We start from the raw sequence: 22727 nt of genomic DNA, 5'->3' as shown, positions 1-22727 counted from the left end.
TATATGTTTTAATAATTGCCTTATCATAATCGCATCTTATATTTTCAAAATTTTCCGTATCGTCGTATCTGTATCATATTCGATACGATACCGGATACCCGTACCCATATCCATGCAACATAGGTGAATTCCCAAAAGTGATTGTATAGACATATTTTAGAACACACGCCATCAAATGGTTGTTGCAGTGGACAAGAATGTTAGCATTCTGTCTGAGAAAATGTGGGTGGTTCTAATATATTAAATGGGAAAGTTAACCAAATTCTAGTCCCTATATGATCGTCAGTGGCAAATAATATCTGCTAAATAATAAGCCAAATCATTATATTATCACCAATTAAGGCATCACAGAACCTAAAACTTGGTTGAGTGATTAAAAATGGTTGATAAACTCTGGAAAAATCTAATTTCATTTCAAAATGTTTATCTACACAGAGTAAGCCAATCAAAGAAGTCTAAGTAAGCATTTAGAAGCACCCACATATGAATTTGTGGCACTAAATTTACGCATCTTGATAACTGGTCAATAAGATCATGTGCTGGTTTCTAGATTTATATCTGATATAAACAAAGATTGGTGAAAGCGTCGAACTAAGCTCCCAAGATAATACCACCATTAAGGTAACCTAGGCATAGATGTCTATAAGTGATTTGAAGAAATTGATACCTGGACATTCTTTGCAAGATCTTCAACAGGTTCAATAGCTAAAGCATCAGCTCCTATACCACTTTGCAAACCAGATGCCACACTTGGCTCAGACTGGTGTGTAGTAGCTGGAGGGCCTACAATATCCAGTGGGGCTAGAAGGTCCCCAAGGAGATCAAGAGAAGCTGTACTGGGTGGTTGAGAATCAATTACGGTCAGAATGCCATTTTCACGTGTGATTCCTTGTTCAGAAGTGTTATCATCCTGTTGACATAGATGATTGTTGTTCCGTACATGAATATGGGTCAGATAATCAGATCCTCAAATCTACAGCATAGTTTGCCACTATTAAGAAAAGGTTTTCTTACAGTGTTACTCATGCTAGGCAACTTCACAATACCAAGGTGGCCAACAGGTTGTGTTCCGTTTGCAGGAAGTTGATCAGTGACTACCAAAGCATTAGAAGCCTGCTGCTGTGTCCGCAATTTAATTGCACTTTGCTCAGCAGTATCAGCCTCAGAATCTTCAGCTTTCTTTATCAATGAAGACTAGAATGAAATACTTACACAGTCAGGATAGCAGCTAAAAGAATTAAGCTTATCTTCAAATCAAATTAAAGGCCCTCAGAGAAACTTAGTACAAAGTATAAGCTAAACAAATTCTAAATCCATACTGGAAATCTCGTCTTTGTACCTGCCGTTCAGGGAACTTTGGCATTTCAGCAAGTACGTCCGTTAGAGCTGCACCTTTCCTACTCAGCGCACGGTATTCAACCGCCCTTTGCTGTATTTCAGAATCAATGCAACCTTCATACCTTAAAACAAACAAATGGTCATCCAATGTAAGTACCCAGACATATACCACTAATACCAATTAACACAACAAATTACTTCTTGTTATTACTTGTTAAAAATTGCCCAAATTTGACTCTGCAGTTCCTTATCTGGCGGTTGGGCGTGCATCAGAATTTTTGCATATGTGGAAAGAAGAATAGGAATTGTTGAAGTCCTGGTTGAATTTAATACAGTTAAACAAGGTAGAAGGAAAATATAAATTGCAACAGAAGATAAACAAATGCACTTACGAAACGGTAGGAAGCTTCTCATTTATAATGAGGAAGATCTCTTTCGGGCTACACCCAGGGCGTCGGGTAAGAAGATGGCCATATTCTCCAAGGATGTATGCACTCACCTTTTTTTAAAAAAATTATGGAACATTTCATTTAATGTTCCAACCACAATACATCTAACATACATATTTTAATAGTACAAACAGAACAGAGGACTAGTCTACAATTACTAGCATATGGTGGAGCAGGTAATATCACATGTACGATGAATTTCAATAAATAACATTTTCTTCCATCAAGAAGCACATAGTGAAATTTAGCCAAATTCTAGCCCCACAAAATATGCATGAACCAATTCATATCAGCTACAGTTCACCCCGATAAAAAATTGAATAATATTAAAACCACAGGTGATGTAACACACCTTCACCATTGTCTCGTGGGTAGCAGGCTTATCAAGATAACTTCTGGCTTTCAATGCTGCATAAGGCTGACAAGATTACAAAACGAAATACATGAGCAGAATGAAAATGTCATTTTACAGAAACAAAAACTCTATGCAGCTACATAAGTGACAATAACAAGTCAATTACCTGTAGGTCCTCGTTGTTAGTCACAAACTGCACTACACGAAACCAAATGTCATCACTGACAAAATCCCCTGCCTTGTCAATCAACTGAAGAATCACATCAACATACCTGGAAAACGAGAGAGAGAGATGTTCTTATATCAAGTTGGCTACAGACGGTCATATAAACAGTGTAAATACCTATCAGATCTGTATAATGTCACATAAAGCTTATTCTATTGATGGAAAGAGAATAAATCTGATCCCAGTTTTTCTTGACATCTACTAGACATCAACAACGTAACTTGACCTTCAAATACTTCAGTTAACATGAGAGTTGAAGGGTTACCCTTCCACCATTGTTTCTAACCCCTTAACCACCACAGTAGGCTCACGTAGCTCATTTTGACAGGCTCCAAAGTTGATGTTCAGCAGTAATGAACCAAGAACTAACAACATAGAATGAACCTTTCAGAATTTGTTAAGCCTCGGTAACAGTGAACCAATATCTAGCAACATAAATGATCCTTTCATAATTTTTATACCCGGATGACCCCCACAAATCTAGCGCATTATGTGGAAATTCTTTTCTACTCTCCTGCAATTCGTAAAATTATTTCTCTGCTCTAACAAAAGAGAAGTAGATAAAACAGCCCTCAGGGTTCTGCATATTTGCCTTTGAAACAGTACATTTAATGCATTAAATATAGTCCAATTAAATCTGCCATGGTACAAAAAATTAAGATTACATAAAAAGCATATTGGGTACTACCTCAATACGACAGACCACCATATTTTTTAAGAAAATACTCGATGATGATATTGAGGACATTCCATCAGCATTAGTTTCATATTTTTAAGTATTTCAAAGACATTGTCTATTTTATCGACTTTTAGGTAAATTTCATACCACGACAAATCAGGTGCAAACTTCTCAGCAAGAATAGCAGCTTTAAGTGACAATTCTTCACGCATTGCAAAGTCTGCTGTGCTAAGATACTGAAACCGGATGAAAATCAGCCTATTATTCCATCTTGGTTGGTTAAAGTAACAAACAAATATAATTGAAGGCCACTCGTGAAGTATGCACCTGTAATAATTCTTCAACTATGTCCTTTGCATTAGAGACATCACACATGCCATATAGCAAATCGAGTGCACGTCTCCTAATACTGTAGAAATAATCATTTGTCAGAAACCCTAAGCTTAAACATCGACCGAAACAAACCAACTTTTTTTTATCATAAGTAAAAAGTAACAAGGAAACAGACCCACACTAAGAAAATGAATGTCAACAACATCGAGTAATCAGATTATATCTTTTGTTTCAATTGAAATTTGCCAAGGAAAATTAAAGATAGGATCATAGGGATCATAAAGTGAAAAGACACAGCACCCAACTGTTCATAACCTTGATGCAAATGTTTGTAATACTTGGTAGATAAGTAACTCTGGAATAAAACAATTTAGGCGACCTGGTATCAGGATCCTTCAGGGAAGTGATGATCTGGGCTTGATGTCTTTTGATGATCTCCTGTACTTCTGTGACCATCAACCTCCTGGTCATGTTCTCCTGCACCAAAGGACTATTCAGATCTATGCAGTTACACGATAGTACATTTCATAACAAACTAACACATCGAAATAATGAATCAAAATATTGAAAACAAGAAAGAAAAAGGCAATCACCACATGGTACATTTCATACCAAACTAACAACTCACCAAACCAAGATATCTTATATTAGGTTCCCGAACAGCAATGAATTTACCAAGCAATGCAATACACTGAGACATCATTTCCTTTTCTGCGTCAAGATGCATGACCTACAGTCAAGAAGTAGACACGAGAACTGTTATCTACAAAAATGCACAGAGAGAGAGAGAGAGAGAGAGAACGAGAAGAGGAGAAAATCCCTCTCCCCGCATACAACAAACCAACCATTTCCACCATACGCAGAGATGTTCCCCTAAAGCATATACATTATGTGTGCAAAAGCAAACACTTGAATAGCATTTTAGGTGAAAAATCATATAGGAAGTGACAAGAGAAAAAAACCCCTAAGTTCAACTGCTATTCAACAATTTTAAGTAAACAACCAAATGAAATCGTGAAACAAAACTTACGAGAGCAAGGGCTTCAAAAAGAACGGCATGTGATGCATTATTCTTGTTCACATTTTTCACAACATCAGTTCCCATCAATATCCTTTGTAACACCTGATCACAAAAAAAAAGTTAATTAAGGAGATTCTAGATCAAAATACAAGAGCACATTCTGACACACCTATATAAAAATGGCATCATAATTCTTTTAGAACTTAAATATATGGTTATCACAAACATAAAAAGATTAACTTAGACCTCAAACAATGATCTTCTAGTGTTTGGATCTTCAATGGTTGGAAAATACTGAAGGGCCCTCATTGTCCTAACCTGCAGTGCTATATGTTAAAAGCATCAAGAGATAATTAAATACTAGTGTAAATCCAGAGAGGTTCTTTTATGTGCTGCTACTTTTAAGATTGAAACTTCAGTGCACATGAATTTATTTCATCTGATAAACAAGGAAGACAAATCAAGAAAAAAATTAATGACTGCTTCCTCTTTTAGCTCAAATCTGAGAAACGTGCTCAAGGTAGCTGAAAACTATTGACAATCCTAGCTCAAGGATAAAAACTATTATCAGGGTATCACTACTAAAATGCATTAGATTTATCAATTGCAAATTGACTAATTAGGGATCAATAAACCATGCAAATACCCTTTTTGGGCTCATCTTTCATCAAACTGTGTTGTGCCAAATATAGCTCATCTTTCATCAAACTGTGTTGTGCTAAATATAAGAATTTTGGAGAGTAAAGCTTGACCCTGAATAATATTAATCATGCGTGCAAATTTCTTTCTTTTTTTTTCATCAGGTCTACCTCAGAAATCACCAACTAGAGACCAGTCATTATGATCAGAGGGTCGCTACCATTATTATCTGACACAAAAGGTAGGTTTATTTTTCATCTGCTCTATCTGCATGCCCTACACAGTCGAAAGAATATGTAACAGCTTTTGCCAGTCTCTCTACTCATCCCAAAACCGCCAGTGCTAGCTTGCATTGTCCTGCTCTTTGGTCAGCCCAACAACACAATCTTTCCCCCTTATCTCCCTGTTGATTTATTGCTTATAAATAGATAGATGGTTGCAAAAGTTGTTATTAAACAAAAGCAAAGTGGGTTTCAATTTTCATCTGTTCTTTCCCACTAGCCTTTGCGCTCAATAGACACCATCACATTCACAGTAAATCTCTCTCCATAGCCCATGGCCAATGTTAGCTAGCACTGTCCTACTCTTTTGGTCAACAGAAACCCCACACTTCTCTCTTCAAATCCTGACACCACAACAAAGTTCTCAAGTAAAATCACTGGCCACCAGTTGCAATAACAATCTAAAGTCCCCCAAAGTAGTACTTCCACAGATGGGCCTGGATAAAAGTTCAAATTTTAACTGACCACTTTACACTTGGATATCTTATATTTAATGTAACCAAAGAAAATTCTATATGTCAATCATATTCCTCAGGTAATTTAAGGCATTTAATTTGAGGCTAGCAATCCATTCTTGGATAACGTCGGATAAGGCACTGCAAGAGTTCAAAACTTTCTTTAATAAAATCAGACCAGGAAGCATTTTAAAGGACATCCTGGTAATACGACAACAGGTTACATCAATTTTTTAAAATAGAATTTAGACTAATATCACCTCCGGTCAAGAAATGGAGATGAAGATAAGCACAAACCTGAATCCAAGGAGATGGAATACCATAGTATGTGTATTCTTGGGGAACATCTTGGTTCCTGATAAGCCTTTCCAGTATTCTAACACATTTGGGAAGACAACTCCAATATGCCTCGTGGTTATTTGCAACTAAAGCAACTAGAAGACTCATCGAAGAAGTCAAGACACCCAAATCCCGTTCATCTAACAGTTGAGCCATTCGATCCGCCCTGCGATGAGGAAGGTAGTTGGTGATAGCTTTGTCATGCATTCAACAGATAAACACGAAATTAGTGGCATGTATTAATTTACCATCCATCAACATTCACCACATCAGGATTTTTTCTGAAGAGGCGCAGTAGGCATAATGCTGCCTTCTTCCTCACCAGTGGTCTGACACTACTTGAAATCTGGAGCAAGATAAACGTTCAGCATCATTGAATAGCTGCATCAACATGGAGTCTTCAAATTGGTATTCACTTACGAGTAATTTTTGAACATCAGGAGCTAGGGATTCAGCAAATTCTCTCCCACCAATATTTCCAACCTGAACAAAATGACAGGATCGGACACAGTAAAGGAAAGAAAAAAAATTCAGGACATGGTATACATAAAGAGAAGAAGAGGAGATCTACGCATACCAGTGTTAAAGCTAGACACTGAAAAGTCTCATTACGACCAATAATATCATTCCGCACTGTATTAATTGCTAGTCTCAAAAAATCATGATTCTCATTGAGAAGGCATGACGTGACTATATAGCCAACCTGAAAAATACGAGTCAAGAAAAATTCAATGAAGAAAAGATTACAAATTATTGTTGATCCTAAACCATTAAGAAAGATGAGTATAGGTAATATCATATATCATTGTCAGGCAACTTTTGGCCAAAGTAATAATATAAACAGATCGAGACAAATTCATTCTCGGTTGATTCCAAAATATCCAAATGAAGAAAATAAAGGAATGTGGATGTGAACTCTTCCAGATAAAAAAACACATTAATCCTCTTGAGAACATTCAGATACTCGTTATAATGACCATCAAACATATCCCATTCCTTTGATATTCATCTTTTTCTATTGAGACTTGACAGCATACCTTCATACTCAAGAAAGAGCATGCCAACTAAAAGCATTACATTCTAAACACATCAACAAAGTTATCCATCAAGATTTCTAATTCAATTTTACAGATCATGGTGGTGATGAGTTAATGTATTTTACGGTAACAAACACATATATTGGCATAGAGTGCCAATAATAGTTGGTTTTATCAGGGTATTTAGAGTTAAGTCTATTTGTGGTTTCATAATACATTCACACTTCACTAATCGCAGTGGTAGTAAAACCAACAACTTCTTTCCCTCTGGCTTTTCCACAAAATATTAATATCAATCATTTACTATTTTAAGATATAAACTATGTAAAATCTGACTGACCATTTCCAGTAGAATATCATTACTAAATACAATTATTATTATCTCCCAATTGAACTGGATGTACGAACTAGTAACTACAAAGTTCAGCGTTTAATATTCCATATGGACCATGGATTTTCTTCAAAGAACCGTTATTATATCAAACAGTAGTTGTAGGCCTATGTTAATCGAAATGCAGCTAACCAAATAGTCAAGTGGTAGAACCTCATTACAATAGGAAATTATTAACACATCATCCTTTTACAAAAAATATTAGAAAGTCAGTCTTGATAACAACTATATGCAGCCCCACATTTCATTTATCAATTCATTTGGCTACTTACAAAGTCAAAGCACTAATATTAACAGTCATGGGGTGCAGGTTAACTATGATTATGCAAAAGTTTCTAGCAAATAATACCTGCTTTTCAGGATACTTCGGAGCAGATATTAAAGAAACCGCTTCCATGTGACCAAAATCAACATCATAACCCAGCATATATACGTAAAGCATTTTCCAGACATATTTCTTCTTCTCATAATGTGTGAGACCCTGCTCAGTTAACACAAATGAGTTCAGTACAAAGGGGCTATCAAAATTCGTAATCATTGAAACAAATGCAGCCACCTTCGTATATCCATTTGACATTGCTTTTTATTGAATAGATAAGCATAAAGATCCAAGAATACAGTTCACGAGCACTACACATTTGAAACTTGTGTCTACCAGTGTCAAGCAAATGTTAAATTCCAAATAAATGTTTGCATGGTCCCCATCCAATGATCTGCATCAATGTTTGCCTCTCATTCATTCTCTTTTTGTTGCTTACATCAGTATATAGAAATGAAACCAAATGTGTAACCCGTAATCCATTTAAAAGGCCAATATAGTTGGTTCGGTGAGATAAAAGTTTCAATGTAAAAGTTTCAATGAAACGCAGCAAACTGGCAGTTAGTCTACCTCCATTATGCATCTCATCCATGAAGTGAAGATGATAACATCTGAAAAACCAAAATTTTCCTTCACAAGCTATGATTTATAATCCTTACCAATTCCAATTTCTTCACCAAATGATTACCAAATCTAAGATATTAGGACTCCTTTAGGCTAGAACTATTATACTTGCGTCTTAAACAATTGAAAAAAGATAAAATCCTTTCCCCGGTGTATTTAATTCTCCCAATCAACAGGTCGGCAGTAACAAACAAATAATAAACTTAATAAATTCAATATGCCCAGCTTATTTAACCAATTTACACGCACTGGAGCTTTTTCCAACTGCTTAATCTCCACCCTCAAACCTTAGATATATATATAAAAAAATCAAGCCATTACTCCCAATTAGATTAACCCGAATTCCAGGAATGTAAAATTACAAACTGATTACATTATCCCTGAATCACATCTCGAGTCCAGTTTCAAAACTGAGGCTTGCAAGTCATCCCAGAGCTCTCACATGCCGAAAATAAAAATCAAACACTAGAGGAAACATAGCTAAAAGAACACTTTTAAATGCATGAATGAAGAAAGACTCGCCTTTTCATTCTTAAAACGTGTGCGCAAGTTGCCCAGCTCTTTGTCAACACGAAGCCGCTCCTGTTCTTTATTCTGGCAATTCCGAACATCACTGATGAAGACGGACAATCCTCTCATCCCCGAAAGCGCCATCTCAGATCCAGCAAACCACCAGATCCAATGGCCAATTTCACAGATCCCGATCAAATTCAAGATACAAAAAGTTGCAATTAATTTTGGGGAGTGATTTGGTCTAGAGAGAGAGAGAGATTGGAAAAGGCGTCGGACAGCGGACGGACGGAGGGTGACGGCTTTTTATTTTATTACAGTATAAGTATAAAAAAACAAAATGCAATTTCATAATTTATTTATTTATTATTATCTATTTAAATTATATATTCACAATAAAAATAAATACTCCTAACATAAAAAAATTATTTTTTATTGATGACTTAAATAAGATATATATCTCACAAAATACAACCAGTGAGATCGTCTCGCACAAGTTTTTGCCTTCGAATACATGTTTATAGATATCACTTTAAAGTTCCATGTAATTTCATGCATGTCGATTTAAAATAACATTGTTACTTGAGAAATTAAAACATTAACATGATTAAAAAAAACTGAATGCCTAAAGTATTTGAAAAAATACTTAAAAAATCCTTGTAAAATAATAATAAAATTTTTTCACAAAATAATTTTGCTTCAAAACATTGTTATTGATATAAATGAAGCGTCACGAAATGAAAAATTAAATATAAAATATAATTACATAGAACTCTCTTCATATTTATCATAATTAAAAAAAAAAAAAATCCAACTATATTAAAATATTATATTTATCGTCTTGAGGTTTGTCAAAACGAAAAATAAATCAAATAAATTCTTAGTTAAATGTAAGAAAATTACGAACATGAAATCACTGTATGTAATATGAAAAAGTATCTTTGTTATTTTTTCATAATTAAAACGATGCATTTTAATAATTAAGTTAATTTAATTTTAAAAAAATTAGCGATTAGATATACTACTATCTACATATATTATATCATTTTATTTAATTTCGATTATAATTTTACTTTTATATGTTTAATTTACCACGGTCTCAGTCATATTAAATAAAAAGATAATTTTTTATATAATATTATATTTTTTAAAAATTGAAAGAATCGTAGTTAATTTTTATAAATTAATTGTCTATAAATTGATATTATAATTATTTATTTTAATTAGAACTTTAATATTAATATTTTTTAACATATTTTAAAATTTTCAATCAAAATTTATTTATCTAACAATTCAATTTTTTTAAAAATATTTTTTTATTGTTTAAAATTTTTATAATAAAACAACATATAATTTTTTTATTAATAACATTTTCATTGTCAAAATAAAAAAATCAATTTAACGACATAAATTTATTATATTCATTCTAGCGTTATCTCAAATTACACGAACTTTTTTAATATAATAATTATTTTAATAATATTTTAAAATTAAATGTATTTTTTATATCATTATTCAATCACAAATACTTATTATTATTAACTATTAATTACATTAAACAACAATCCGTGCGCATCTCACGGAAGACACACTTGTATAACATAACAGAGAAGCTGGCAAGACAAAATTGAAAGAAAATCAAATCAATTGCCATTCCACGACCGAAACTCTTTATTTATAAAATAAAATTATTCAATAATTTACCATAAAATCAATTCTTGCTTACGTAAAAAATCATATATTTACTTGTTTTGAATCAATTTAAACAATGACAAAGTTCATAAAAAGTAATGTACAGTAATTTTTATGATATTAATGTGCGTCTGGACGCATGGAATGAGATACTCATTCAGGAACGTGTATATATACGTACCAAAGACGCATATTTTGATTCTTCGACGACGTAGACCGCGAACGTGGCGAGTATTTATCTGTGTATGGATCTAATCCTCTGCATTATACAGCATCAGAGGTAACAAAGGACCTCTATTAATAACGAGACAACATATTCACTAGCACGGAAAATTCTGCAGATGACCATGTACAAGCTTGCTGCTGAACGTTAGGATAAAAGGTCCAGTATGCAGTAAAATCACGACCACAAAGCGTGGAAAAGGTTGATGTTACTTACCAGGCATTTTCCTTGCCTGCCCGTTGTGCTTTCCACTCCAGATTTGTTTTCTTGTACTCCGGTAAACATCATGATCGTGTTGTGCAGTATCGTTCTTGAATGCTGCAAGGAGCTGATTCAGTGTATTGGCATGTGCTATACAGGGCTTGGAACTATATATTAACAGGGATTCTTCGGAAAGTCAAATTTGACCAAATCCAACTTCAACGTGTTGTATTGACATAAAGATGGACTTTTCTCATCATGATACACAGTAGATGAGAAACTTTTTCGGTGTTGAGACAGACGAGTAGATGGTCGTGCTTGTTCAGCTGAAGCTTCGGGTATGTCTGCTCTGCTATCAGTTGTTATCTTGTGAGGTGAAATAAGAGGAACATATGACTTGGACACCTTTTTCATTTCTTCCTTTATTTTACCGACTTCCTGTTCAAGTTCTCCCACTCGAGACCTCATCCTTTCCAGGTTAACTTTCAGCACCCGGTTTTCTCGTACAACATTCACCCACCCATCTCGCTGAACTACTTGCTGAGCTGATTCATTTGAAATTGCAGGGCCAGATTCAGCATCGAGAACATGGAGGTAGCCAGCTAAAGCACTTCTCAACTGCATCTGTTCAAAAAACAAAATTTGTAATATCACTCTAAGTGGCAACCTCTCGTTTTGGGATGCATGAGCACAAGCATCTATTGAGAGCTTCTGAAAATCAATGACGCCACACAGTTGTTCCCGCTCGTTATCTGAGAGCCAGTGATGTGCCTGCATGTTCGCCAGCAATTGTCAGAATTCTTGATATTTCAGTGGCATTGTTATTGAGTGCCTCGTTCTAAAGATGCCCTAGAAAGGTGGGATTTTATGGGAAGCCTTATATTATCACACTACTAAGATAAAAAGAAGTAATCTAGAGTTACTATTTTGATAGCATTTTTACTATGGAACGATAAAGAGAAGAGACATTTGACTATTAGCCAAAAAACAAACGTGGATGAAAGTCGGGGCAGACCCAATATGCACGAGCAAATAAAGTCACCTAAAATTAGCCATATTAAATGTGAGATTACTTTAAAAATGAGAGTTCCAACACATTAGAAGCAAAATAATTTACCAAACCTTGAAGAATATATCTAACGCCCTGTATAGCCCATCATGCAAAGATCTGGAAGATTCTGGCAAGGTTTCTGCCAATGAACGCAGATTTCTGGGTTTCAAATTTACATCAGAAGCAACTTCTTGGATGTAACTATCCACCAATTTAGCAACTCTCTTCCACCGTCCGGATGATGGGGATGCTTCGAGGACAAGCGACGATGGGGATCTAGTAGTTACACTAGGGTCAGAAGAAACAAAATGCTGAATCAATCTTTCGACACACTCATTATTATACAAAATATCAGAATCCGAATAACTAGGTATTAGAAGACTATCCAAGGTTGCGAATTCTAACTGTGTGCCTATTCTCCACTCCAAAGAGCTCTGACATGTGTGATTAACTCCCAAAATTAATGCCACACGAAGAAGCCCCAGTAAAAAACGACAATAGGATTTACCCTTCTTGTCAGGTAGTAACTTTACAACACTTTGCAGGAGAACCCTCTGATCAACAGCAGCCGGAGTCCTGCTGAAACTCGTAACTGTTCTAACAGTGCCTGTTTGTCCTCCCGGCCATCGTCCCAGCCCCGGGATATATTTCTTACAATAGTACATTACGGCAGATGCCAAATTTTCAGGTTGTATACCTTTGACCTCCATTTCCCGAATTAGCCTCTCGAAAAACTCAACACAGAGATATGAAATGTCCTCAAACCACCAGTCAGATTCAGTGCTATGGATCTTCGCACCAGTGCTTATCCCATTCCACAGGATGCTACCTCCAGGGCTTTGCAGACTACCGTACATCATCATTGGCCATCCAAATAAACTGGGATCAGTACAGACCATTACAGATAAATCATTTATACATCTACTTGTAATTCGAAGTTTGTCTGCTCTCGTAATAAAGGGTTCACAACTTTGGAGAGCAACGATGCAATTCTTCCAGTGTCGTATTATATGCTTATGGAAAAAAGTTTCCGACTTGGACAGTAAATTTTCATCTCCATATGTATCTGTCATATCAAGATAGTCTGCTGCACAATACAACATCACTACATTCCTTGGTGTCAATTCTACTCGGGCACCATAGCAAAAATTGACTATCATTAGAAATGCATCGGCACCCCCTGGAAACTCTTCAAGAACTGTTGTGAATGTCTTATCAATGGTGCTTTGAGATTCTTCAATGATCTGAGCTATCTTCCCACATTTTGAAATCAGAGGAAACTGACAATAATCATTTTAATAAGATCTTAGCTATTTGACACTGTGTAACAAATGAAAAATGAAAGTGTTATTTTCACTTAAAAAAGTATTAATCACACTCCACTTCAGATTTTTGTGTAGTCAATGGCCAGGATTGCTCCTTGACATTCTTCTCAAGTTTTCTATAAAAAAATAATATAATATTTTAAAAACCTATATGCTTCCCTTTATAGGAAACAGGTAAATTTATTGTCGTTGGACATATAAATTTTACTGTATTAGAAATGTAAATAAAACAATTGAGCGGCAAATAGCAAAATTATGGATCATCAAATATTAGATCAAACTTTATAATTGATTTTCAGAATATTATAATTCTAGTGGTTGATATTGTAAAAGTATTGCCTCATGATTTTATCCAAATAACAAATGACAAATAGAATAATTAATATTATTAATGAAATCGGATTGCAGTTTGCAAATGTAGGTAAAAGAAAATTTACCTTGTGAAGATGGAAGTTTATGCCATCCACCACCACAGAAATATCGCTTGGAAGACTTGAATTGCAGAAACTGACATGAAACACGCAAATTTCAAATTGCCACGCTCCATGCAAAGTTCAGCTTATTGTAAATTACTTTTTTTTATCCAGTGTGCATAAAACTCTACTATTTTCACAATTTCATCTCTCTCTTCTCTCCAGAAACACCAAGCTTCTCAAACTCAGGCCATTTTACCTGATTCAAATCATATTCCCCACAGCAAAAAACCACCACCACAAAAATAAGCTCTGTAAATGATGTGGGCTAACTATTACCAAAACTTGATACTCTAATAAATCGATACTTCACTATAGCTATATAACTATAGAACATAATCTCTCTCTGATTGTGTTTAGGGATAGTTCGTAGTTTATGGGGTGATCGAACTAGATAATTTTAAAAATACATAGCAAATAATGAAAAGGGGAATCACCAGTCGTTTCCTTCACGGTAAAATGCGGAAATTTTGCCGGCAGGAGCCATCACAAACAAAATTCAGGAACCAAGAGACTTTCAACACATCCTTTTCTCTAATAAATGACGAATTCAATTCAAGAATCAGCTATCTTCTCTCTGTCCTAAAGCATAAAGGGATGTCTCCATCAGGAATTCAGTTTCTTTCAAGCATCGGAGAACCCTAATGATAATTCCACAGCTCAGCATATCATTAATTATGGATACAAACATACCCCACAAAAGGGCAGCGCACCAACCACCTCAATTCAAACAGGAGAGAGAACGCAATGAGCCTCGCGGAGCCATGAAAAGGGGAAAAAAAGAAGAAGAAGCAATCATACCTATAAAGACTCTAACTTTACAACTATGTATCCTTTGTTGGTGCTTCTAAAAAGTCCAACACACGGTTCCTGATGATACATCACTTCACTCAATTCTCTTCATTAATACAAGAAAAATTTACATAGGTGTGTATGCGTATATAAGTAGAAAAAGAAAAAGCAAGCGACACAGAGAGAAAATCCAGATAGGTTGTTAAAAAAGGTAAAAACAGGAAAACGCATGATCTTTGATAAAGATTATAGCTTCACTCATCATTCCATCGTTTCGCGTTTGTGCGTCTTCTGTTGAGTTTGATATATTTTCTCATGAAAATATGGACAATAATTATAATCTGTGAGTGTTTTGGTACTCATACATGCGCTGGCAGGCGTGTGAGAATGATATAGGCCGGCCAAGGAGCAGATGGCACAAAGACAGAGACAAGAAAACACGGGAGATCATTATTAAGAGAATAAAATATTTTGTAATGCAGAGCTGACTGAGGTTTTTCGTCGAACGGGTGGCGTGCGAGAAGAAAGAAAAAGGGGCTGAACAGCTGGAGAGAATAGGCTTTTGGTCTTCAGAGCTTCTGCGCGTTCAAATAGATACTTTCAATATTTTCATTTATGGTATATAAACAAATATTTTAGAAATTTGCAGTGTCAAATATCATTATCTACGACAACTCTGAGTCGGGACACCACTAACCGAGCCTGGCATCAGGAAAACCCATAAGATGCTTAGAGGGAATGGCGACTTGTGTGTTGATGCTGGGTGATGAGGAGTTACGATTGTTGAAGGATAACCAAATTCTTATCGAGAAACACCAAAAGAAAAGAAAGTTATATTTTGTTTGATTATGGAATGAAATGCAAATAAAATGTTGTGATCATGTTTAGCTAATTCCAGCCAAGACTTCAACAGGATTCACCTTCCCCCGTAAAATGGAAAATATAGGTCCCTTACTATTTCATCGTACCATATCGAGTACTCAAATCATGTTTCCGCCGAAATGTCGTGGCATGTTACAAAAAAATTACAAATCATGTTGTAACTATTGAAGTGAATTCTCATAGGTACAGGACATTTAAAGATCCTTGCAACCACTGAACTCCGGGAGCAGTCCGAGATTGTCAGAAACAGAATTTCACATGTATGACATTAATCGAACCATATTGATCTACAGATATCCTCGAACAGGAAGACGTGACAATAACTGAACATGTAGAATAGTTGAAAATCGGATTTTCTCTCCCTTAAATCTTAATTAGCCGCTGGTTTTGAAGTAGCTTTTTGGATAGCTGAAAATCGGATTTTCTCTCCCTTCAATCTTAATTAGCCGCTGGTTTTGAAGTAGCTTTTTTGATTGCTTCAGCATAAGTCCTGTGTTGGTAGGTTAGTGTGGATTCGAGTAAATCCCAGAGCGATGTCTTCGGGTTCCACCCTGAGAAATAACAATATATGAAAATCAAATGGTAGAAAAGGCTCTTACTCATAAGCTACTAAACTGCATTTTTTGTTTCTTGGTGATGAGCAATCTGCAATTATAGAATTGACGAGCAAAGAAAGTAGATAATTTTGGCTTGAAATTTTGCCAATTTCTATGATCTATCCATATTCTCCAAATTCCAGTATCTTCTGCTTCTCAAGTTAGACATTGATGTGGACAAGCATTTGGGCAATAATGAGTGCAATAAGAACCAGATTGGTAAAATTTCATGAGAACTACAAATTCCAGCAAAAAGGATCAATTGTGTTCGTTGGAACCAGACAATTAGTAGAGGACAGCCCATACACTCCATAAAAGGGAAGCACCGTTAATAAAGGACTAAAATTCAAATTCATGTTAACACAAGAAGAAAATGTAGTTTTGGCCACGAGAACGATTCATTACCAAGTTGTCTGTTGATTATAGTCATGTCTGGAATTCTCTTGTCACTATCATCATAGCCTTCACCATAGAATTCTTTGGAGCTAATATCAGTAGTAGGTGTCTCTAGCGGAGATTCCCCACTAACCTCAGAGTAAACCTGAAATCATGGAAAAAGAAAGAAATTAGTCACCAAACAGATAGTTTAATGTGAAGGTTAATTGTCAAGAAGATGCCAAATTCTTAGTTTACCTGAGTCATCATTTCAGCTAGTTGTCTCACTGTAACTTCATTGTTAGGGTTACCCACATTAAATATTTGACCATTAGCTCTAGCTGGATTTTCCTGAGTTTAATCGCACCACTTAGCTACTGTTAAACATATTCAGATAGAGAAAATATTGGAAAAACCAATTTTGAACATACGATCATCAAAAGAACAGCTTCGATGGCATCCTTAATATAAATAAAGGTTCTCTGTGACTGGCCACCGTCCACAAGCTTCAAAGGTTCACGCCTCAAAAGATTCTGAACGGAAAGAACCAACATTTAGAATATGAGATGAGCATAAATAGTGTTTATAGCTTTCAGATTAGCCATGAAAATGATCACATTGCTGAAGCAAGCCAAAACTCTAGGAACACCCTCACTCGGCCCATCAATTCCAGGTATAAAATCCATCCGGGGACCAATCCAGTTGAAAGGCCTCACAATTGTAAAATCAAGACCATTTTCAGCACCCTCGGCTGTTATACAAGGTAATTAAGATACATATAAAGTGTCAGTTACAGCACAAACACCAATTAATATTTTAATATAAGGTCAATGCTCACCATAAATCAGTCTTTCAATTAACTGCTTTGCGCATGCATATGACCACCTCTGTTTTTCAACAGAACCAAAAATGCAAGGGGAGGCATCTTCCTTAAGAACATAATAACTAGGATCCTGACAAAAGATATTTAACAAAATGATTCACTATTTGTTTGAAATTTAAAACAGTCAAGAGACCAAAATCCATCAAATATGCCCTCTTAAATTGTACAGTCGCACAACTGATTGACAGCTTTACGCGAATTACATCACCTCAGTCACTATTTACTAACCATATTGCTGAAAATCCACATTTCCAATTCAAATATTGACATTAAGACATTCTCCATCAAAATATAGTCCTTCAAAGTAAAAATAGCATCAAGTTTGTCAAAAAATAAAATATAACAAACGTATATATTTAAACCATAGTCGGTGAAACAGGCTCAAAACAGAAAATAAATATTTAGGAATTGATTTGTAAAACATGTAATTCTTAAGGCCTTTTCCACGGAAGTAACACCTATGTTGTATGTGTGTTAAGCAGTAGGGAAAACAAACAGATAGGAGATACAAAAGTATAAGTCAAACTATCTTAAACAAAACTTATTCCTCAAATATTTTTTAAGCATAGATTGTAAGCATGTAAGGCATGTTTCACTTCTATAAACTATCTGAGAACACTTGTTTTTGTCAAGACTTCTTCTGATCTTCAGTTAAAGTGATTATTTTTGTCGGAAAGAAGCATGAAATTGCTGATACTAGACATGCAAAGAAAAATAAAAGGTTTTGGATAGAGCAAAAAACCAACAGGAGACGGATCCATGGCACAACATTCAAAGGCAATTACAATTTGCTGTAGTCAGAGGCAAACCTAGGAATCAAACTAGAGTATACAATTCGTATTTTAGAAAAATGAAATTATTTGAGTTTCTTCTCTTGAGCCCATGACTGACACCCCTTCGCCCAATGGGTCTGCCTTGGGCTAGGGTGGAAGAAATTTCAATAATAAATAAATAAAAGAAATAGCACAACATTATGAAAGTGTAATGCTCAACTACGGAAATATAATCCTACACGAGAGGCGATGCAAGCAAAGATTCACCTGGCGTAACGGGCTATCTTTGGGTAAAAAGCTACCAATGGTTTTTCCATAAATTTCACAGGTGGAAAAATGTATGAGCCGCTTGCTGTTTTCCGAGCAGTACTTGACCTAAATCATCCAAAAAACTCACAAATGATTCAAACAGACCTGGTAATCATCAAAAAGTATGATGGAAAACTTACCACCGGGAGAGCATCTATGAAGTTGCTATAAATTGTGTCAAGAGGACGGGTGTTGTAATCTGCTGGAGTGCATATAGCAGCGAGATTTATGGTCTACACGACACAAATTTCAAGTGTCAATCCCAGTCAAAATCACATAAATCATGTCCACACAAAAGTACTAAACAAGGAGGATAAAATCACAGCTGGAAACGAACACAAAATAGACGAAGCAAATTTCAAGAAATTAATATATAACTTACAAAGCGGAAGGAGCTGGTAAATTAAAATTGACACCGGTACAGAAGAAAGTTCCATACAGCGAACACTTATATAGACAGCTAGACTCACGTTCACATCAAACTTAGATCCAAAATACAAATAAATATCATCAAAGTTCTAAATAAATAAACTACAATTTCAGAAATAAATCCAGTTATATAAGGACTCAATCACTCAAAATTTCAATTCCATTATGGTTCAGACGAAATCTCCAATCGCCACATGAATTAAAGTCGAACATCATCAACAGTAAATGCAATGCCGAGAACAGAAACGAATCAAACGAGAAGGAAAATCCAGACAGAAACAACGAACTCTGGAAAAATGCTGAAATTAGAGAAAAAGCACCGATAATTTACAAGATCTGCCATGCGAATGAGGCCTTCGAGGCGAGAATCATTTTTAATGTTGAGACGGTGGAACTGTATCCTATCAGCCCAGGGGAGGGTGGAGGGCTCGAAGAGAGTCTTGATTTTGTCACTGTATACATCGACGGCTAGCACCTTGTGCGGGGTCTCCATCATGAGCTTCTCGCAGAGATGCGAACCAATGAATCCCCCCGCGCCAATCATGCATATCGTCATCGGCTTGATCATATTCCCGTCCAGATCTAGTCTCGCACCCGCCATTTCCAGTGGTATAGCCGGAAACCCGTATCACCGACGGATTTTTTAGTATTGTATGAGAATGATTGCGAGAACGGGGCAAAAACGGAGGAAATCAGAGGGGATTAAGAGTGGAAAATGGTTTAAATTTAATTTTGGTGCCACGTGGATGCTACCGTGTATTAAAATAAGAAAAATATTATAAGTAGGATCATAAATTGAGTTATAAAATTAACGATTTTCATTCAAAAATCCAAATCCAGAAAACCCACTAATTTTTTGTCCCTTTTATTGCTTCACCTAGGGAGATTTTGCATGTGAAATAAAACTAATTTATTAACGTATTAAGTTGAAGAAAAGAGAGCTTGCTGTGACAGCTGAGGTGGGTATGCAAACTCCAAAGCACTGACATGTGTCGATGCATATTAAATGTACATATATCGTAAGAATGCGAATTTCACGCCGGCATCGGTACGAGGATATGTATCATGCAATTTCAGTAACTTGACTAATTATTCCTTTTATAACTACTAGTTCATAGCGATGCAGGCTTAGCTTAACGTCCTTCCTAGCTTTTGTGTATGCATATTGTTAAGACAAAAAAAATACACAAAATGTCTAGATTTCTTTCTTTTTTCCTCTTGTTTTCTGCGAATTTTGTTAGCTAGAAATAATCATCCTTGTATCTCATGCATGTTTTGGTTTTGTTGTGCAACGGACACCTCCACATCGTCTCCTTCACCACGTGGTTTTTCATTCTCTGCTACCACCACTGCATAAACAAAATCATACCTCGCAGAGAATTTTGCCCTTCTTCATCATAGCTTTCGTTTCCTCTTGATTTCTCTTCATGGGGTTTGTTTTTGGAATTGGAAGCTTGTTTCCTGCTCAGTTTCCCCTGCTGGGATTTTTCATTCATCCATTAATCTTAAATTGCACTGCTTGAATATCTCCACTTCGTGATCAATTGGGTAGCCACTCTTGTTTTGTCCACTCACGGATTCAGTCTATTTTTCATTCAATGGCTTCAAATTTTTGGTTCCGGAAGCTTTGTTTTCTGGAGCCTGTGAAGTTTTCCATTAATTATCGAAGACCAGAAACTGAAGAAAGCAAATGTTTTGGCATCAATTCTGCAGTAAACGTTGAAAGGATAAAACAAAACAAGCTGAAGAAACAATGTGTAAAACCCGTGATTTTGTACAATCGTGATCATATCTTTTATTAATATGATTATACCAGGATGGTGTAATCTTGGATATTAATATTTAAAGCATTCAGAATATAAAATTTGTTTTAAGGTTATCTAAGTTGTGTAGATAATTTTATCGTGTGCAGAATTATGAAGCTCGAAATTTAGATAGTATTATTTATTTGTCAACTTGAAAGTTTGATTGGAATAAATTTATCTCAATTTAAGGAATTAAAGAAGGAATTTTGAAAATAAGCAGATAAATGTCTAAGATTTAAGTTGATATTGAGATACCGGGAGAAAAAATCAAGCAAGATATAATAAAATCCCTAGAATTCGAAATCTAACAATATACACTATACAAATTTTCGAAAATTTGGTGGGGAAGGAAGAAGGAGATTTCGAATATCTACCTATATCACGGATATATCATGATTTTAGATTTGATTCACAGTTCAAATTCACTATAACTCTTGATCACGATAGCAGCCAACCCCTATAAATAGGAGGGCCCCGTGGACTCGAAAATCACACCTCATATCACACAAAATTTCGAAAATTGTGCTCTAGTCTCCTTAGGAATTTTCGAGCACAGCGAAGCGCTGCCGCCGTCCAGCCGTTGAAGTAGGAATTTCGAAATTCCTGTGCAAGAACCCTAGTTTTTGTTGTTCATCAAGAATTTAAAGTAAGTGGGCTAATTTTAAATTTTTAAATTTTTGGTTATGTGTTTTTCCTTTTTAAAGAAAAAAAATGCGGTCGAACACCGTCTACGTTTTTTAAATCTTGTTACGTTTTTGTGATGACACTGTGAGGATTCCCTGAAAATGGGGGGAATTCCAACATATGGCCCCTAACAGTGGGATAGGACTGTTTTATGGCCTCGCCCCCTTAGAGGATTAAAACTTAGGGACTGACGTCAGTAAACCATGAAAGGTGAAAAATTGCAGTGTTACAATTATATGAATACGATGTTGCGATTATGAAAAGCATGCTGTAAATATATGTTATTTTCGAAAATATGAAAAAAAATTTATGTGGTGTTCGATATTTTCCCTATTTACTGAGTATTCCCAAAATACTCACCCCTTACAATCTTTCCTAGATAAGTCCGAAGAACAGGTAGAAGAAGAAGAATCGGAACAGTTTTGGGGATGGTGATTAGTTTATTTTCGAATTTGGTAGACAAGATTATTTTTGAATTGTAGCAATTTAAATTTGATGTTAGACTTTTCCGCAAATTTATTTTATTTCAGTTGTAAAGACAGTTGTTTTTTGAGAAATTATGAATAATAAACTGGTTTTCGGCTTATACTATGCTACGAGCCTGGTTGTTTCAATTGTGTGATTGTTAAACAACGCCGGTGTCAAATCCTGAGTTTCGGTGCTTGACATTTTAGTGGTATCAGAGCCGCCAGGTTCATAATCCGAGTGGAAAAAAAAATCGATTTTCAAAAAAAAATAAAATTCTGAAATTCGGCCAAACAGGGCCTTCGCGCGCGCCGCCGCGTTTCCTCCGATTCCGGCCGCTTCCGGTACTGTTTCTTTGATCAGAGACCAGATCTAGAACCGCCTCGATGAGACGAACAAAAGCCCTCAAACAATTTCAGATTTCGTGTTCAGGTGCAACCGGAATTTCGGATCTACGATTTCGCGTCCGAAACCCTATCGCCGAGTGGTTTTTGGTCCAATTACCCTACCAATCCTACTCCGATTTTCAATTCTTTTTACCAAAACATTATGCTATCCATGGGTAACTTTTCCCAACAATCAATTTCGGGATCGGATCAACCAATCGGAAATGCCCAATTTCAAGAGAGTTAACCGATTTCGAGCGAGTTTCCAGTCAAATTGAGTAGTTCTCGACCGATTATGGCCGTGCCACCACCGGTTCCGTGACCCTCACCCCTTCGCCGTCATACGCCTTTGCTCCGACCATACTCCGACGAGTCAACCCGGCGAGT

The 22727-nt window shown here is 35.8% G+C and overlaps 3 protein-coding genes across 11 annotated transcripts in view; all 3 read right to left on the bottom strand.

Moving 5' to 3' along the window:
- LOC140956904 (AP-2 complex subunit alpha-1-like) overlaps positions 1-9302 on the bottom strand; it is a 13200-nt gene extending 3898 nt beyond the window's left edge. For 2 of the 3 annotated variants that reach the window (XM_073413837.1, XM_073413838.1), the window contains exons 1-19: positions 9009-9299; positions 7893-8024; positions 6693-6818; positions 6536-6598; positions 6364-6461; positions 6074-6281; positions 4648-4719; positions 4411-4503; positions 4009-4110; positions 3760-3857; positions 3375-3456; positions 3195-3283; positions 2309-2414; positions 2140-2205; positions 1731-1837; positions 1550-1654; positions 1340-1460; positions 1015-1194; positions 668-910 (exon numbers count right to left, since the gene is read on the bottom strand). In XM_073413837.1, the coding sequence (XP_073269938.1) occupies positions 668-910; positions 1015-1194; positions 1340-1460; positions 1550-1654; positions 1731-1837; positions 2140-2205; positions 2309-2414; positions 3195-3283; positions 3375-3456; positions 3760-3857; positions 4009-4110; positions 4411-4503; positions 4648-4719; positions 6074-6281; positions 6364-6461; positions 6536-6598; positions 6693-6818; positions 7893-8024; positions 9009-9140 (2223 nt within the window). In that variant the 5' untranslated portion in view covers positions 9141-9299. Of the gene's footprint in view, positions 1-667; positions 911-1014; positions 1195-1339; positions 1461-1549; positions 1655-1730; positions 1838-2139; positions 2206-2308; positions 2415-3194; positions 3284-3374; positions 3457-3759; positions 3858-4008; positions 4111-4410; positions 4504-4647; positions 4720-6073; positions 6282-6363; positions 6462-6535; positions 6599-6692; positions 6819-7892; positions 8025-9008 lie in introns of all 3 variants that reach the window. The other variant, XR_012171558.1, reaches the window with a different exon arrangement.
- Positions 9303-10719: 1417 nt separating this feature from the next.
- LOC140957724 (BTB/POZ domain-containing protein At3g44820-like) lies at positions 10720-15570 on the bottom strand. 7 transcript variants are annotated; one of them, XM_073415086.1, is made up of 6 exons: positions 15451-15570; positions 14763-14859; positions 14399-14681; positions 13926-13995; positions 12235-13443; positions 10720-11883 (listed from the first exon to the last, which is right to left on the bottom strand). In XM_073415086.1, the coding sequence occupies exons 3-6, from the start codon at positions 14446-14448 to the stop codon at positions 11287-11289; spliced, it is 1926 nt and encodes a 641-aa protein (XP_073271187.1). In that variant the 5' UTR covers positions 14449-14681; positions 14763-14859; positions 15451-15570; the 3' UTR covers positions 10720-11286. The 7 variants fall into 7 exon arrangements, 6 of the variants coding, with proteins under 6 accessions (XP_073271187.1, XP_073271189.1, XP_073271191.1 ...); XM_073415088.1 differs by having other exon boundaries at positions 14399-14602; XM_073415090.1 differs by having other exon boundaries at positions 14399-14543.
- A 158-nt stretch (positions 15571-15728) lies between these two features.
- Positions 15729-19710, bottom strand: LOC140957726 (UDP-D-apiose/UDP-D-xylose synthase 2). Its single transcript, XM_073415091.1, has 9 exons — positions 19332-19710; positions 18712-18804; positions 18530-18637; positions 17445-17559; positions 17224-17357; positions 17038-17139; positions 16865-16957; positions 16637-16772; positions 15729-16186 (listed from the first exon to the last, which is right to left on the bottom strand). Exons 1-9 carry the CDS (start codon positions 19599-19601, stop codon positions 16074-16076), a joined length of 1164 nt encoding a protein of 387 aa, XP_073271192.1. The 5' UTR covers positions 19602-19710; the 3' UTR covers positions 15729-16073.
- Between the last annotated feature and the right edge of the window lie 3017 nt (positions 19711-22727).

The sequence above is a fragment of the Primulina huaijiensis genome, chromosome 14, assembly GCF_012295235.1.
Source record: "Primulina huaijiensis isolate GDHJ02 chromosome 14, ASM1229523v2, whole genome shotgun sequence".
NCBI classification, from domain to species: domain Eukaryota; kingdom Viridiplantae; phylum Streptophyta; class Magnoliopsida; order Lamiales; family Gesneriaceae; genus Primulina; species Primulina huaijiensis.
The sequence above is the reverse complement of the archived record's forward strand: the minus strand, read 5'-3'. Positions and strand labels throughout refer to the sequence as shown.

Excerpts from the sequence above, each read along its gene's own strand:
- LOC140957726 (XM_073415091.1), bottom strand. The coding sequence starts at position 19,601 with ATGGCGGGTGCGAGACTAGATCTGGACGGGAATATGATCAAGCCGATG. Across the intron at positions 18,805-19,331 it reads TCATTCGCATGGCAGATCTT|ACCATAAATCTCGCTGCTAT; the intron begins GTAAATTATCGG and ends TGTGTCGTGTAG. Across the intron at positions 16,958-17,037 it reads AAGCTGTTCTTTTGATGATC|GAAAATCCAGCTAGAGCTAA; the intron begins GTATGTTCAAAA and ends GATTAAACTCAG.
- LOC140957724 (XM_073415086.1), bottom strand. The coding sequence starts at position 14,448 with ATGGCTCCTGCCGGCAAAATTTCCGCATTTTACCGTGAAGGAAACGAC. Across the intron at positions 13,996-14,398 it reads TACCGTGAAGGAAACGACTG|TTTCTGCAATTCAAGTCTTC; the intron begins GTGATTCCCCTT and ends GTTTCATGTCAG. Across the intron at positions 11,884-12,234 it reads CGTTAGATATATTCTTCAAG|GCACATCACTGGCTCTCAGA; the intron begins GTTTGGTAAATT and ends GCGAACATGCAG.